Consider the following 12640-nt stretch of genomic DNA (forward strand, 5'->3'; position numbering starts at 1 on the left):
GGACAGCTGTGGTCTGGTATTCTCAGCGTGGGAAGGTCGATAGTTATTGGCCCTTCCTAGATGTGCCAATCCTGGTGCTTTTCCCCAGCTCATCCCATTGCTCTGGTGCGGTGGCAAACGAGGTAATATATGGGGTTGATACCAGCTGTGTAATGTCACCTGGCATCAAGCCCTGGGGTTAGTGATGTTACGCCGTCTATCAGATACCCGACATCACACACCCAGTCAATAATAAAAAAAATGACAATTTAAAAAATTTATTTGAAAAAACACTCCCCAACACATTCCCTCTTTCACCAATTTATTGAAAAAAAATAATAATAAAAACTGGTCTGATATACTGCACTCACACTCCCCAGCACGCTCCCCGGGTCCACAGCACAGCTGTGTGAAGCTGCAGCTAGCTATGTCCCTGCGTGCAGAGAGCCGGTTGACAGGCACTCTGTGTATGCGAGCAGCATTTCACTGAAGACAAGAAGGAGGGGCATGGGGGACCGACGCAGCAGGAGGTAACGAAGGAGACCGGAGGAGACCGGGGGGATGACAGCCTGACAGGGGGTGACCTGGGAGGACCTTTCTGTGCCATCTGCCATGTCAGATGACACAGAAATCAAAGAAGAAGAATGAATGCGGTGGGACACGACTCGTGCGGCGGCGGCCATTTTAGATCGTCGGAAGGGGGACGGGGAACTGGGGGGGGTGAGGAGATTTTGGCCACACCGGGGATCGGGGAGGACATTTATCTCCCATCTGACATGTTTGACCATGCCAGATGGGAGAAGACTCATTTTTTTACCGGCGCGGCATTTTCTTTCACGTCATCGCTGTTACACTGTTTGTAATTGCAATCATGTGAATGGGGACCTGAAAAAACGACCCTGATCGTGATCTCCAGGGTCTCCGCTACCCCCAGTAGCTGAAATCCCAGAGATTTTCTGACTCTGGGGGGCGGTATACTTTTTTTTTCCGACCGCCGTTAAAAAGCGGCAGATCGGAAGAAGTACCCTTAATTACCGCCGTTAAAAGGTGTATCGGCGGTCGTTAAGGGGTTAAATGGAACCTTACATTTGATACATGATCCCAGAACAACAACTGGATGATTAGTGGGGACGGTCAATGAACATCGTTCATGCCCAGTTTCTTTCCACCCTATTTCTGTACATTGAGAGATATCTTCCTATAGAGAGAGAGGGACTTCAGTATGGAGGAATGGCGCTAAAAGAACCCCCTGGGGACATCAAAGAGTTTCAGAGTAAAAAATAAATGCATGCTATAATGCAGTCTATTTCTGATTCAAGCTGCCTGGGGTTTAGACAGTATGACTATACTGCAAGGTTCCCTTTTAATTGGTAAAAAAAAGTCACCCTTAAATATATCACCACATTATTAAGTTTTTTATCGTGTTACCATTCTTGTATATTTTTTTTCAATCATGATTATTTTTCAGAGACTCCAAGATGGTTTCTTATCAAAACAAGGGATTGGGATCTTAAAGTTACAAAGGTAATTTCATTTAACAGAAACATAACTCTAATTATTGGGATAATGTCTTATGGTTTAATATTTATCTTCTTTCTATTTTAAATCAGGAGTACAGTGAAACTTTTTTTGCATTTCCCCTTCACGATAAAAGGAAGACTTATAACCAATTTCACTGTCGAAGCACCTTTTTGGTAAGATCTGATATATAAAGCTCAGTGTATGTATGTATGTATGTATGTATGTATGTGTGTATTACCGCAAAAGGAATCCGCTCCTTTGCATTGACAATCACGAAATTTTGCACATCCACCTCATGTAACTCAGGGAACGTCATAGACTATGTTTTGATTGGAAAATTTAACCCCACACTTTTCAGTTATTCGCCAAAAACCGGCTTACATTAAAGTCAATAGAGCTGGGAGCTACATGTCATTAATAGGCACTCTGATTGGTTGCTATAGGCAACGAAAGACATAACATAAGACAGCTCATATGTCAGTTAATAGGATTTCGATGGAGAGAGACAAACAGACATACAAACAGAGACAGAAAGTTAGTCAGAGAGAGACACGCAGAGAGGTGCACACGCAGAGAGGTGCACACGGAGAGGGACGCGTACGGGGAGGGACTCGGACGGAGAGGGACACAGGGAAAAACACACACACACAGACACACACACAGACACACACACAGACACACACACAGACACACACACAGACACACACACACAGACACACACACAGAGACACACACACAGAGACACAGAGAGAGAGAGACATATTTAGTTACTATTCCGGGCAATGCTGGGTACTACAGCTAATACTTTTATATTTTTCATTTAAGTTGTAGTTGTAATATTTACATGACTGTTTGCTTGCTACATTCAGCTTTTACTATAGATTGTGAACTGGATTGCAGCAGCTTTTACTTTTGACCAGCAGTGAGCAATTAATTTTCTAAAGTATGAAAAAACTATGCAAGTTTGGTATCATTGTAACGATATTGCCAGTTCATTTTTACTGCATAATGAACTAAGTCAAAGCTAAATTCAATGAACAATAGAATTGCAGTTTTTTCAGTTTCACACCACTTGGAATTTTTCTCTCAAATTTTCTGAAATGAATAGCATCAGTCAAAACTACAATTCCTGCAAACACCCCCCCAAAAAAAAAAAAAAAAAAACCTCTCATGGCTATGTCAACAGAAAAAATCTGATTGTTCTCGCATAAAAAGAAGAAAAAATGAAAGAACAAAAAATGAAAAATAACTGGTCTCGAAATGATTAATTTTATCGCTTAATAGCCATCATCTTCCTTTCCAGGCCAAATTTTTCAGTTCTGATTTGTCACTTAATGTGGTTATAACAATGAAATACTTCTACATATCCCAGTGATTGTTATTGTTTTTCATGACACTTTGTACTTCATATTAGTGATAAATATAGGTCCATTAGATTTTTGTTTATGAAAAAAATTTATGAAAATTTTGAAAAATAAGCAATTTTTGAACTTTTCATTTTTATGCGTTTAAACGGAACCTGTCAGTTCCCATATGCGTTCTGACCTACAAGCAGGGTGATGTGTGGCCTAGAAACACCTTCATACCCATCCCTGTGTTGTAATATTGTGTAATATGAATGTATAAAAAAAAGTTTTATTACTTACATGTTCCCTATGTAAATGATCAGAGGGTCCCCTGGGCGTCGCATCGCCCGGTGTGCGTTTGCATGCTTTCCGTGGTATCACGCCCCTGTGGGTGTGATACCATGGATTTACATGAGCGACGTCACAGTCAGCTCTTTGAGATCCCGTGCATGTGCACTTCCCATTCCCGCAGCCTTGTTATCAGAGTGCTTGCTTGTCAGCTTCAGACGTGCACTGCACATGCTAAGAAGACTCCTGTGGTTCTGACCATGCACAGTGCGCGTCTGAAGCCTACAAGCAAGCACCTGGATAACAAGGCTTCATATTACACAATATTACAACACAGGGATTGGTAGGAAGGGGTTTCTAGGCCACACAATCCCCCTGCTTGTAGGTCAGAACGCATATGGGACCTGACAGGTTCCCTTTAAAAACAGATGGTCATACCACTAAAAATAATTACTAAATTAAATATTATTATTTATTATAGTGCCATTTATTCCATGCCGCTTTACATGTGAAAGGGGTATACAAAATAGGGACAAGTACAATAGTCATAAACAATACAAGGCACAGACAGGTACAGGAGGATGGAGGCTCAGTCTACAAGGGATGGGTGAGGATACAGTAGGTGAGTGTAGAGCTGGTCGTGCGGCGCTGCATCAGGCTGAGGGTTATGGCAGGTTGTAGGCTTGTCGGAAGAGGTGTGTCTTCAGGTTTCTCTTGAAGCTTTTCATGGTAGGAGAGAGTCTTATATGTTGTGGCAGTGCATTCCAGAGTATGGGGGAGGCACGTGAGAAATCTTGGATGCGAGGGTGGGATGAGGAGATGAGAGGGGAGTAGAGGAGGAGATCTTGTGAGGATAGAAAGTTACGTGCAGGTAAGTACCGGGAGACTAGGTCACAGATGTAGGCAGGAGACAGGTTGTGGATGGCTTTGTAGGTCATGGTTAGGGTTTTGAACTGTAGTTTTTGGGCAGTGGGAAGCCAGTGAAGGGATTAGCAGAGAGGAGAGGTCGGGGAGTAGCGGGAGGACGGACAGGTGGATTAGTCGGGCAGCATAGTTTAGAATAGATTGTAGGGGTGCGAGACTGTTAGAAGGTAGTCCACAGAGCAGGAGATTGCAATAATCCAGGTGGGAGATAATAAGGGCATGCACTAGGGTTTTTGAAGCTTCTTGGGAAAGGAATGCACGGATCCGGGAAATGTTTTTGCGTTAGATATGGCAGGAGGTGTAGAGGACTTGGTGTGTGGCTTGAAAGAGAAAGCAGAGTCTAGAGTTACTCCCAGGCAGCGAGCACGTGGCACTGGGGAAAGTGAGCAGCCATTGACATTGATGGATATGTCAGGTGGGGGGGTTGAGTGAGGAGGAGGAAAGATAATGAATTCTGTTTTGTCCATGTTCAGTTTTAGGAATCAAGCAGAGAAAAAGGACGAAATAGCAGACAGACATTGTGGGATTCTGGTTAGTAGGGAGGTGATGTCAGGTCCAGAGAGGTAGATCTGAGTATCATCAGCGTAGTTAAGAAATAACGTCTGGAACACCATTCTAAGTCTGAACTGGGTGCACCCAGTTTTTGCACCCGGTTCAGAATTAGAATGGTGTTCCAGACATTATTTCTTAATTGGTTTGTAGTCTTTCGTTTTGTGAACCCGGCTCCACCCACACCTATTGCCAGTCCACATTATATATACACAGCCTGGGTCTGAGCTTCCCACACATGGTAAGTTTTTTAACTGCAAGAGAAGACACACGTTTGTGTAAGAGAATACCGCGATGAGGTGTTAGGGCTCTGTTGTATTGATCAATTAAATAGCTAAATTTCTCTTTATTGTTAAGTTCATGGCAGTTATGCAGATTTCATTGTCATATTTTCATTCTCACATATAGCTATTGTATTTTTCATGCCAGTAGTCATACAGCAGTTTCTGCTTTACATTTATTCCCTTTGCACTGTCACTGGTGTGTAGCCCTCCTCTCTATATAGTAAGATGATATTGAAAACCTTGGGACTTAAAAAATATAATTTTTCTTATGTTTACTTTACGGCAGCTTCATTTTTTAAACTTTTTTTTTGTTGTTGTTAGAAATGTAGAGTGGCTAAACATTTAGCTGCATTATTTTTCCATTTTTCCAACACCTATTTTATTAGGGACCACTTCACATTTCAAGTCACTTTTAGGGGCCTATATGGGGAAAAATAACACCCAAAAGAAAAACAAAAATATTGTTCCCTTCAATGTATTCAAAACCACAATTTGGAAGTTTAACCCTTCAGGTGCTTCAAAGAAGTTAAAACTAGTGTTGAGCGAGTAGTTTACTATTCGTACTCGCTATGCTGTTAGCGAGTACTGTCCACTACTTGCTTATTCGTTACCAGTAGCAGGCACAATGTAACTCAATTTTGAAATACTCGCTTAGTAGCGAGTAACCCGAAAGCCGTACTATGATACTCGCACGAAAAGTACGGCTTTCGAGTTACTCGCTACTCAGCGAGTACTTCCCATTGACTTACATTGTGCCCTCTACTCATTCGGAATATGTAAGTAGCGGACAGTACTCGCTAACAGCATAGTGAGTATGAATAGTCAACTACTCACTCAACAATAGTTACAACAAATTGGACACAGTAAAAGAAAAAATAATTATCCGTAACAATGTTGTGTTAGCCCAAATTTTTTCATTTTCACAAGAGTAATAAGAGAAAAAAGCTGTAACACTTGCGGGAGTGGACCCACTGGCTTATAAGGGTACCCGGGCTACCCTGCCGTAGGAGGGGCTTAACTAAGCCCTTACCGGGTATTCCACAGAGCCTCTGATGGTGAGGTTGTACTTGACCAGTAGATGCCAGGTGCCACTCCCAGGGTAGTGTTCATGACTGTGGCTGCAGAACGGAGCTGGGTGACAGCAGGACATGAGTGTAGCCACGGACTTAGAGATACTAGGCGTCAATGGGGCTGACACAGAAGCTAGACAGGACTGGAACATGTTCTCGGGTACAGGCAGATACTGGCAACTGGCAGGACAGTAGGCACTGGCACTGTTGTCAGGTATTGGCAGGTACTGACACAGGTCTTTTGGAACTGACAGGCACAAAGGTGAGGCAAGTGCAGAAATGCACACAAAGCCTACACTGGACTCAGGATATGCTGGTCACTGAATACGCTGGACACAGGATATGCTGGACTCTGGCAGGACCCTGGACTTCAGGCGGGACCCCGTATGTTAGGTGGAACATTGGACTTCAGACAGAACCTTGGACTTCAAGAGGGACTGCAGGCAGGACACCAGACTTCAGGCAGGAAACTGGGACAAGTGCAGGATTCAGGCTGCCACCAAAACACAGAAGCACACTGAACGGGACGGGTCCGGGAACACTGAACAGGACGGGAGAGCGGCATGTGCACACGCTAGGTTGGAGACCAGAAAACTTTGCGTGCCTAGAGCTTCGAAACGTCAACAAAGTCGAGGACCGAAACACATGTTGGCAACCATGGAAGAGACCTGGGGTCTGCACTACATGTGAGCGGCAATGTACTGCCCCGGGGCTCGGCCGGCTGCTGAGCCGCTCGGATCCGTGCTAGTCGGTGGGTTGCTCGAGCTCCTCCCGGACCCGGGGGTCACGTCGCTCTGAAGGGATGTTGGTGCTACGTGTAGGGATTTCGGTGGGGAAGGTTCACGGCCGAGGCCACGGTGTTTAAGGATGTAAGTTTGTGACGCCACCCACGGGTTGTGGTGAATGTGGGCACCCCCGCTGCCGTTAACTAGGCTCCCGGGAATGGTGTTATGCAGCCTGGTGTTGACCCCTCCGAGGGCAGGGGGGTGATGGTCCCGGGGCACGGTGGTTGTGAGGTGCGGGCGGAATGGTGCGATGCGCTGCCCGAGGGCACTGTTGTACTCACTATGACAGATACACCGGAGTCTCTGGTAAACCAAAAGGATGGTGGTCGGTGCCCGCAGCCGGCTGCGCTTTGCCCCTTACTTAGGTTGGTGGTTCCCGCTTTTCTCCTGCACCTCTGTGGTAGAACTTGACTGCCTATGCTTCAGCAACGGTAGTCCGCTACCCGGCTTTATGTGTGTCGGGGAACCCGTTTGCCCGCAGGCGCTGGCCCGTGGAATCTCTCTGCCTGTGCAGTGGCATTCTATCCCCCTCGGTGGTCTGTTGCTGTCTTTCGGGTCTTGGGGCGGGAAAGGACCTACGGCCCAGACCTCAATCAGTGAATTTGACATGGTTCAGTGGCTTCTGGGCCTCGTTCTGGGTCTGAGTACCCCTCCTGGTGCTCCGGTTTCCAGTTGGTTCCCCGGTTCGGTACCGGCGGGCCACTACCCTGTCCCGGTCCCTTACGGTTCCACCAGCCGTCTTCCCGGCTCCTGCAGGTGGCCACCACCGTCTGCCTCCTGGCCACAGGGTATCCGGGCTCCTACCCCGATCCCTGACAGACGTTGACACTTTGCTACTGCGCTCCTTCACCTCCACAACTGATCAACTCCACAACTAATCAGCTGTGTTTTTCCCGCCTCAGGCTATCCGAACTCCTCGGTGGGTGTGGCCAACCGCCTGGCTCCGCCCCCGGGTGTGAACGTCAAGACTTGAGAAGAGTGACTCGGGGTTTTTAGGTTGGCTGGTAATACCTTTTTAGGGGCTGGTGTTTGTGTATGGGGGTCTACCTTTGACTACCTGGCTAGTCCAGGGCGTCACAGCAACGTAGGAGAGCAGGGGACCACGCAGCATGTGGGCGACCATATAGGAGAGAAGAGGACCACGGAGTACAAGTGCAACCGCACGAACAAATTGGCGGATGAGGAGGTAACAGCTTCTGTGTTCCTGTGCTTAGCAAGGCTCGGAAGGGAAATAGCGCTATTTCAATTTTAGAGAGCAAAATTGGCTGGAATAGATAGCAGACACCATTTTGCATTTGCGGAGCCCTTGATGTGGCTAAATAGTAGAAACCCCGCATCAGTCACCCCATTTTGTAAATTCGACAATTTATGTAATTTAACTAGATGTGTGGTTCAGTCATAAAAAAAAAAATACATTTTTACCACAAAAATGTGCTTTAACCCCAAATTTTCAGGAGAAAATGGACCATACAATTTGTTGTGCAATTTCTCCTGAGTACACAGATATCTCATGTGATGGAAGGCTACTGTTTGGGTGCACGGCAGGGCTCAGAAGGGAAGGAGTGCTATTTGAATTTTGGAGCTCTATTTTGGCTGGAGTAGATAGCAGATGTCATATCGCGTTTGCAAAGCCCCTGACATGACAAAACAAGAGAGACCCCCTCACAAGTGAACCCATTCTGGAAACTACAAATCTCAAGAAATTCATCTAGGGGTGTAGGATGAATTTTAGCCTTCAAGTGATTAATTGCATAACATTGGCTTCTGAAAATAGAAAAAAATCATTTTTTTTCCACTAAAATGTTGCTTTGGCCCCAAAATTTTATTTTTCAAAAAGCGTAATAGTAGAAAATGGACCTTAGAATTTGTTCACAATTTCTCCAGAGTTCGCTAATACCCCACACTACTTTTGTGGCACTGTTGAAAGCTCAGAACAGAAGGAACGCCATATTGGAGTTCAGATTTAGTTGGAATGGTTTGGCAGTGCAATGTCACATTGGCAGAGCCCCTGACATGCCAAAAAAGCAAATCCCCCCCCCCCATAAATGGTCTCATTTTACAAACTACACCCCTCAATGAATTTCTCTAGGGTGTAGTGAGCATATTCACACCATAGGTGTGTCACTGAATTTTATAACCTTGAGTAGTGAAGAAAGAATAATTACATTTTTCTCCCTAAAATGTTGTTTTAGCCCTATGTTTTTAGTTTTTATAAGGGCTAATAAGAAAAAATGGACCACACAGTTTGTTCTGCAATTTTTACGGAGTGCCAATACCCTCTATGTAATCGGAAACTACTTTTTGAGGTACAGTGTAAGAAGGAAAGGTGAGAAGGAAAGGCGCACCATATTGGAATGCAAAATTTGCTGGAAAGGTTTGTAGGTGCCATGTCGTATTGGCAGTGTCTCTAAGGTTCCAGAACAGAAGATATCTCCCACAAGATACGCCATCTTAGAAACTTCACCATGGGGCCCCATAGCAAAAGTATGAATGGGACCCCCCCAATAAAAAAATACAATAAAATATTAACACAATAAACAGCTTATACGTTACTAGAGGCGACTTACATGTTACTGTGGGAGACATGCAAGTTACTAGGGGGGATATACAAGTTACTGGGGGGCGTATATACATATTATGAATTAATCTTTGTCCTAGCCAGGCTATACATCTCCTAGTCCAGTAAGTACACTATTACCGGGCCCAGCTCCATTTGGCAGAGGACCAGTCTTGGCAGTGCTGTGTGCCTGTGCTCCTGTTTTGTGACTGTGTACAACGCGCTGTACATTGCAGTGCCTACAAACAGGGGAATCAGCCACAGCCAACAAACCAAAGACCTCCAGAGTAAATAGTATTAAAAAAATAGTCCTACTAAAGTGCCTCACAGTAATTAGTGATACATTTAATGCCACCATAAAAATAATTAAATAATACAAATCCATAAATATCTACATTACTTTTTAGTAATGCTGAGACAAAATAGTCATGCATTTACCAAATAACACATACTATATAGTGTTACTGAACAACACCCACCATATCAAAACCAATAATACTACTATATATTGGAAAATAATGCCGCCACACCATGACCATATATTATCACCACATTGAGTCTGAATATAACTACCATACTGTTAATGAGCAAAGTCCACTGCACAAAGACCAGTGGGTTCACACCACAAATCCCCCCCCCAAAAAAAAAATCTGCAGTGTGTGAACTTGGCCTAAAGTAGCGATATCCTCCTTTGTGCCCCTCACCACACACAATGTAAGTTTTCACATCCGTCTCCCCCATATAATGGTAACAATTATGACCCTCTTTATAGCCTTAGCAACCATAATAAAACTGCACAGTACAGGGGTAATACACACAGTGTTGTCATAGTACAGGGATAATACACATAGTTATGTCACAGTACAGGGCAGTTTCTTTCTGTATTGTTACAGACAGACATTTGCACATTATAATACTTATCTGGACCTGTGCTTTGAGAGATCATGTTAAGGGCTCCGGCCTCCCTGCTGTACTGCCTGTGGGTCCTCCTTGCTGTGTGTTCATATCCTGTCCTCTGCTTTTTCTTTCTATTCCTTCTATTATTCGCTTCTCCCTGTCTTCTCTGCTCTCTGTTTGCTCTGCTCTTTCTGCTCTCTGCACCTTCTCCCTTGTTCTGCTCTGTTTTCTCTGCTTGCTCAGGTCTCTGCTCCTTCTGCACCATTTTCCTTTTCATCTTTTATTGCTCCCGCGCTGTACTGAAGAAGCTTTGCCCCCTCTCCTGATTGGATGTTCTCCTCCAGGCATCTCTCACAGCTCTCCAACTGGAAGAAAATGCTGCCTGGCTACTCCCTCCTCTTCAGCAGAGGCCGCACAGTGTGGGTGTACCTGCATCTCTGAGTTGTGGCCAGCCTGCAGCTGTACAAACAGTGCCAGCCCCCAGTGGCATTAATCAGCTGCTTGGTGACTGGCCCAGCCCTCCCCTGCTGGGAATGATGAAAGTGAATACACTGTTGGAAGCCGGGGACGGGCACACACACCACAGGCCAGACCCCCCCACCTCTCAGGCCCTGTAGCAGTGGCGTAGCCTGCCTATATTGTCAATACGCTAATGAACTTCACCTTTCAATTAATTAATCTAGGGGTAGAGTATGCATTTTGACACCATAGGTGTCACAAATTTTATACTATTGGGCGGTGAAGAAAAAATAACATTTTCACCATTTAAAATGTTTTTAGTCCCAGATTTCCAATGTTCAAACAGGAATGGATGAAAGAGGCCTTATAATGTGTTACACAATTGATTCTGAACATGGGAATACCCCACATGTGACTATACAGTACTGTTTGACCACATGGCAGGGCTTGGGAGGAAAGAGCGCCATTTAACTTTTGGAGCACAGATTTTTTTTTTAGAATTGTTTTCAAACTTCATTTGCAGAGCCTCTTAGTGTCTTAAAAGCGAAATCCCCTTAACTGACCACCTTTTGGAAATCATACCCCTCTGGAAATTCATCTATCTGTGTAGTGACGATTTTGTCTCTGGAAATACTCAAAGTCCAATGCAGTGAATGTTACAGAATTAAAAATTGCAAAGAAGTCCTTGTTTTGCCCAGAACATTGTAGTGCCCGTACATTTGTGCCCCGCTCGTACTTCTCCAGACACACACCCCATAAATTAAGTGCTCTTTCCTCACTACAATAATACAACAATGCCAAACATATGGACGTTAACTATGACACACTGTAGATTTCAGAAGGAAGGTTGGCACTTCAGTTTGGGAGTGTAGATTTTGCTATATTTCTCTTTTGGGGAGAGCCATAGCACTTTTCCAGAGCCTTTGTGCTACCAGTAATGTAAGCCGCCTACATTTCCGTTAAAAGATGACGGATCTGAGTGGGGATTTATTTTTTTGTGGGTTGGGTTGAATACTATTAGTAGCAACTTGTTGTACATGACATTTTGTATAAATTCACATTTATCCTGTGCTCTATGCTGAGCACTTACATTAAGGTTTCCATCTTTATCTCCAAAACACGTGATTCAGGTGAAACCCCAGAATGGATCCATTCACTATTGAGGCAGCAGCGTTACTCCAGACTTTCTTTGGCCTCTGTTTATCAGTATCCTTCCTTTCAAAGGTGCACAAAACTGTTGATCACTTTTTTGTGCTTGCTTATCAAACGCATTTAGAAATGTACACCAGCTGACCACAAGCCAGACAGGAGTTCAAAGTGACTCTATCTACGTGAATTTTCGGTTGCAAATTTTGTCTGAATCATGTTTTTCAGAGATTTACATGTAATCCCAGGTGTAAGCACTCAGCGTAGAGAGCAGGAGAACGATGAGCTGAGCCTTACTGTTATCTTTGAGAGGCAGAATTAACAAATCAACAGCAGTTGAACAATTGGCTTTATTACTATTTTTATGCTGTTCACCTCAACGTATAAGTGGCTGCTTTATTTCTCACCTCAGTACGATTGCAACTGTACCAGATATATATCGATTTTTTTTTAAGTTCTGTAAAATAGTTAAAAATGACTCCAAAATTCGTCACTAAATTTCTGCTGAATGTGGCAATATTCCATATATGACTGTACAGTACTGCTTAGCTACATGGCGAGACTAGGTAAGGAAAAGGCTCTATTTGATTCTTGGCACACAGCTTTTCCTAGAATAGTTTGCGGACTCAATATATTTTCCAGAAACAAGCAGAAAAAGATGTGAGAATTGCAAATCTGACATTGTAGTGCCCAGTACATTGCAGTTATCATTCATTGTGCCCAGTTTATGCTTCGGGAGACACTCACCACGTAAATTAAGCAGGTTCTCAAAACTACAGTACTGAGAAATGTGTGGATGCTATATCTGGTTTAGGCATAGTGTGGGGCTCAGAAG

General features: G+C 44.2%; 1 protein-coding gene across 6 annotated transcripts in view; it reads left to right on the plus strand.

The window, feature by feature from the left end:
* PGAP1 (post-GPI attachment to proteins inositol deacylase 1) overlaps positions 1 to 12640 on the plus strand; it is a 1652111-nt gene that overhangs the window by 413627 nt on the left and 1225844 nt on the right. For all 6 annotated transcript variants that reach the window (XM_075317804.1, XM_075317801.1, XM_075317803.1 and 3 more), the window contains 2 exons: positions 1448 to 1503; positions 1590 to 1673. In XM_075317804.1, coding sequence (XP_075173919.1) covers positions 1448 to 1503; positions 1590 to 1673 — 140 coding nt within the window. The remainder of the gene's footprint in view (positions 1 to 1447; positions 1504 to 1589; positions 1674 to 12640) is intronic.

Source organism: Anomaloglossus baeobatrachus, chromosome 7, assembly GCF_048569485.1.
Source record: "Anomaloglossus baeobatrachus isolate aAnoBae1 chromosome 7, aAnoBae1.hap1, whole genome shotgun sequence".
Taxonomy (NCBI): Eukaryota; Metazoa; Chordata; class Amphibia; order Anura; family Aromobatidae; genus Anomaloglossus; species Anomaloglossus baeobatrachus.